Here is a 5100-nt window from a genome sequence, read left to right on the forward strand (position 1 = left end):
TGGCAAAGATCCTAGGAGATCACCACCTAACTAATTAAAATGCATTGCCCGCTTTTAAAATTTCTAGATTTTTATTTCAAGCGATAGGGTTTTGGGGCACATGTGTTCACTATATTCAAAAGATGGCCATGCCACTAGAATACTAGATGTGATTTTAAATTTGAGGCAAGAAAAGCTTGGGAGAGCAAGTCTCCCTTTTAATAAAGAGTTGGGATATATTGGCCTGCAAGGAGATCTCTCCCTTTCATTTTAAAAGAGGTTGTGTGCATCATCCAATCAACCCTCTCTCTCTCCTCCTAGCTAGCTAGCTTGTTCATCTTGTTCTTCCAAGTCTTCCTGCTAGGTCTCTCTTCGGGGATATGAGTGGGAACAACTTTGGGGACAGCATGGGGTGGGGCAGATCGTCCGGCTCCAGGAAGGGCAAGAGAGGCGGCAGCAGCAGCGGCGGCAGTGGCGCCGACAAGCCGAAGCAGCCGCAGCGGGGGCTCGGCGTGGCGCAGCTCGAGAAGATTAGGTTACAGAGCGAAATGGCTGAGTACTTCCATCCTCTTGGTGGTCAGCCACCGAGCTTGATCCACAGAACGGCCAGCCTCAATTTGGTGAGTGAGGACACATCTTGCAAAGCTGAAGCGAACATATGTATATATGCGTATTTTGTGTGTATGGATTTGCTTGCGATTTTCATAAGATTGGGCGTTTCTGATTCCTTGCGTCTTTGGAATGGATCTATCGAGCAGGAGGATACGCGGGCGTCAACGTCCTCGCTCTCATCGTCCCCATCGTCCCCCTTCCAGGCTACCGCCGTCTCGTCGGCCTTCCCGGTCCATCCGAATTTTGGGGTAGGCTGTCATCTTTTCCCCTTCATGCTGTTTTAGGAACAAATTAATTGGTATACGAAAAACTGGATATAGGTATCTATATGTGGAAGCAAGTAGAAACAAGTCTTGATCTTCTTTTTTTGCGAGTGAAAAAAAAAACTATGGAAGTGAGATTTTGAGCTTCTTTGTGAATTGTGATAGAGTGAAGAAACTAGCTGTCTTTGAATTGTTTCAAAACAAAAATTAGCAATCATTATTGAATTAATTTGAGATTTGTTTCCAGTTAGGTGTGCTTGCTCTACCCGTTCTCTTGCTTCTTCCCTAGTTATTAATTTGTACTTATTTTCTCCTTGATCATAGATATCGTCATTATCGCGTTATCTAAGCAGTTATTCTGACAAGGATCTCGTCCGTACTGTTTTCATGATACGAAAAATCTACATGAGATCAAACTTTCTCTGACATCATCTTATTATCATCAGCTTTCGTGCTGTATGTACCTTGTTTGTTCTTCCATATGCACGTGAGCTATGTATCAAGATCTCTTACGATATCTCCGGTCTTATCATGTACAGATGGCATATGGGGAGAGAGGAGACGCTCGATATGGTGAATTCCAGACTCCCATCGTAAGGTACTGCACACAACTTCATTAATCCTTGAATTTACCCGGAATAACAAGCTACAACTCCATTATTCCTTGAATTTACCCGGAATAACAAGCTATAGCTCCAACTAACAACTGCAACATCTGCATATGCCTGCCAACCAGATCACCAAGCAGCAGCACTATCTACGGGCCACCACATTACGCGCATCCTGGTGTCACATTGCCACTGTTTGCACCAGAGGTATGTCTCTCTACATGCAGATCATGGAGACAGATGGACAAGTTGAATGGCTGATCAAAAAGCATTATACACTCCGAAGTTATCTTTTTAACTCATGTGGTTCTTAACCATTTTTATTTTCTGTAGGAATCTACCCGTCTGAGAGGGCACCATGACCGGAGCCGGTCGGCTGATTCGACGAGTATGAATTCCGACGATCCAGAAGACGTGGATCTCGAGCTCAAGCTATGATCCTCAAATGTTCTTCTCCTTCTTACGTTCATCTCTCCTCTGATCTTATACGACAGTTCCTTTCTTTAGCCTGCATGGGGTTTTCCTTCCTTGTGGTGCAATAAGTTTCTGAATTGGTGCCACTAGCTAGAACCAAGGATTTGCCAGCTTCTGTAATGCGCAAAAGATAAAAAGAGAGGAATAGCAATTCACATTATTTTTTACGTCAAGACATGATGTTGTATGGGTATGGCCATATGGATGCAAGTCGTTTTGATTGTACTACTATACAAACATAGATGTGTTGACTCTTGCCTGAAACTGCATGCTAGCATACACTGACACAGTTTCGTACATGAGTGCTATTAATTTATGCTATGCAATTTTCATCACTGCTGAGCTCAGAGAGAATGTTCATATGCGCATGAGCACTTGCATCGCAGATCTTTTTTTATTTATCCAGAGGCACAAGATGGAAATAGAATAATAACCCACTTTATCAATGCACTATCTCATGCACAGCTGTATTTTGTACTACTACATGTAATGCAGCCTGTGTAAGCTGTTCCATTATTAGTTGTTTGGTGTCCTTATAATCAACAGAAGATCTATGATCTCTCTGTGAGTGTGTATGTCAGTGTCTGGTGACTCTGGTCATGTGTCGATCTGGCTATGGGTCTAGTGGATGATAATACATATGCATATCTATTAATGTTAATTAATTACAAGTAGTATTTTGTCGTGCTTTCAGTTATACCAGGTGGATATATCCATGAGATTTAATCCTTGGCGACGTCTCTCTATAGTGTACATTTAATCTGATAAAGAGTTTTGAAACCTATATATCTTACTACCTCTGTACCAAAATATAAGACATTTTGGTAGGCTATTTTTATAGCCTACCAAAGTGTCTTATATTTTTGATACGGAGGTAATACTTTGGAAAAAGCAAACTGATAAAGGGTCGGTTTCAAACAGTTAATTAAGATATTGTTATATGTCTGGCATGTAACATAATTATAACAAATTCATGGATAATTGTATGTGTTATAGACATCTTAGAAATGCAGATCCACACAAATGCAGGTGGGAGTGTGCCTCGGTTACCTTTTCCAGGGGATATCAACAGACTAGAGCAAGCTAGCTCATCCATGGATCACAAATGGTAACACATATAAACTTGCTTGCCTTTGAAATCTACTTTTCCATGTGTATGTATCAACTTAACTGCATCCACATATGCTATAGCACAATCTATAGATCATCCGCACAATGGGAAATATATAATAACTTTTTTCGCCTTTGAAACCTACTTTGCCCTACCTGTTCATCAGCTTAACTGCATCCATAATGCACATCTAAATTTATGAATTATATATGTCTGAATCTATAACACCTATCGATGAAATGGTGAGACTATTAATTTCCCTTACTTCAAATGCCATGTATATATGCAATTATTATTGTAGCTTTTGCACGCTGACCAAAATACAATCCAAGTATCCATAATATTAAAGCTCATCAAGCTAGCCTTAGACTAGTCACAGTGGAGAGTAACTTACACTAGTATTATACATGCTTTTCTAGACTATGTTACTATCTCCATAGTGGATAGTAACATATGTGTAGTGTCATGCAAAGCTTCATTTATTAGGTTATTGACTCATTTTGTCTTGATATTTGTGATGTTACTCATAATATGAGTAACTAGCTATGTTACTCAATTCATCTCTCTCCATATTAAATTATTGCCACATAAACAAATTTGCTAAGTTGGACCTTATGTTACTGCTGAAGTTACTCCCACTATGGCTAGTCTTAGTATAGCAAGCATGCAAGTCCCAATTCGAATTGTGGATTTCTATGCTGATATAAACTGTATAAATGTTCAAGATAAGCTACTCTACATTATCAGGCTAATTTGGTGACGGACCTAGACCTTGACCCATGGAGGTGACAACCTTTACATGCACACAAAAAATGCCATGTATAACCTTGAAAAACCGTCAGTTTGGCAATTTAATCCTATAATACCCATAGAATTGGACAAACTAGTACATAAAAAAGATTTGCATTTTTTATGGGGTGCCAGGGCACCCACGGCACCCCTGCTGGTTCGGTTATATAAAGTTTTCATCTTGATTCTACTTTCCTCAATGCATATGCGTTGAACCTATTAGAAACTAATACTTCCTCTGTAAATTAATATAAGACGTCTACCATTTAATAGAAAAGGAGTTCTTCACTTTTTTTTCACTTACACCTCTTTGAAAATGATTATGCGACTAGGTGATCCAACAGACAACCAACAAAAATTGTGGCTATCATTTAATAAAATCAAATAAAACAGTCATGCTCCTATATATGTGATGCTCTTTTCCAGTTTGTCAGATTACTATCTAGCAGCAGTATGCTAGCTATTATAGTTTCCCGAGCAATTTTAACATGACCCCTCTTATCTCCTCTTTTCATGTGAGAGGTCAGAGTATATAATAGATGTGAGTCGTTGATTTCATTTAGTGGGTCTGGTTAATTCTTACCTTCCTATCTTCCATGTGAAAAGAGGTAAGAGGGATGCAATGTAGGAGGCCTGAATTTATATAGATATATGTATTGTCCTTGATGCTGAACATATATAGTTGTGTAGTATCTTTTGTGAACAAAGAGTTGACGCGTGAGGAACATGCTTTTACAATGATTAAAAAACGCGCTGATACTTTTCGCTCCCCCAATTGATACGGTCTGATCCTCTCTATAGAAAAGCCTGATTCGTTCTGATCACAAATTATTTGGTACCTGCAGACTAATGATGCACCCTTCGTGCTAGCTTTGCATTGAACCGGTCAGACCCGAGCCATGGCTCCCGAGTACAGCTGGTGTAAGTATTATATAATCAAACCAGATCATCCTCTCAATCTCCATCCAATTAAGCGCGTAGGTATCTTCACGGACAGATCCAACTCATGCTTGGCATGCATGATCGATGAGGCCGGCTTTGCTGTCCCCCAGGGCCGGATCGGCTTTCATGGTCGGATCGACTCAAGTTGCACAAATCCCAAATGGTACTTTTCAATCAAATCTTTTCGGTCATCATCGCATGCATCTGTTGCGCGCTGCATGCATGGATTATATAAAGAGAAAAAGGAAAGCTCTACTGATTTGCAACTCGATCGATCCCTAACTAACATGATAGTTCCTCCTCATGTGAAAAGCACTTTGTG

General features: G+C 40.0%; 1 protein-coding gene and 1 long non-coding RNA gene across 2 annotated transcripts; both read left to right on the forward strand.

The window, feature by feature from the left end:
- The first annotated feature begins 252 nt into the window (after positions 1-252).
- LOC119281458 (protein SPEAR3-like) lies at positions 253-2164 on the forward strand. Its single transcript, XM_037561976.1, has 5 exons — positions 253-599; positions 738-839; positions 1394-1452; positions 1591-1669; positions 1796-2164. Exons 1-5 carry the CDS (start codon positions 360-362, stop codon positions 1898-1900), a joined length of 585 nt encoding a protein of 194 aa, XP_037417873.1. The 5' UTR covers positions 253-359; the 3' UTR covers positions 1901-2164.
- Positions 2165-2797: 633 nt separating this feature from the next.
- LOC119281459 lies at positions 2798-5079 on the forward strand. The gene is made up of 3 exons (XR_005138412.1): positions 2798-3044; positions 4682-4757; positions 4834-5079. It is a non-coding gene; the product is annotated as an uncharacterized LOC119281459 (long non-coding RNA).
- The last annotated feature ends 21 nt before the right edge of the window (positions 5080-5100 follow it).

The sequence above is a fragment of the Triticum dicoccoides genome, chromosome 3B (genome assembly GCF_002162155.2).
Source record: "Triticum dicoccoides isolate Atlit2015 ecotype Zavitan chromosome 3B, WEW_v2.0, whole genome shotgun sequence".
In the NCBI taxonomy this organism is placed as follows: domain Eukaryota; kingdom Viridiplantae; phylum Streptophyta; class Magnoliopsida; order Poales; family Poaceae; genus Triticum; species Triticum dicoccoides.

Coding starts and splice junctions, on each gene's coding strand:
- LOC119281458 (XM_037561976.1), top strand. CDS start 360: ATGAGTGGGAACAACTTTGGGGACAGCATGGGGTGGGGCAGATCGTCC. Junction 1,453..1,590: donor TTCCAGACTCCCATCGTAAG/GTACTGCACACA, acceptor CCTGCCAACCAG/ATCACCAAGCAGCAGCACTA. Junction 1,670..1,795: donor TGCCACTGTTTGCACCAGAG/GTATGTCTCTCT, acceptor TATTTTCTGTAG/GAATCTACCCGTCTGAGAGG.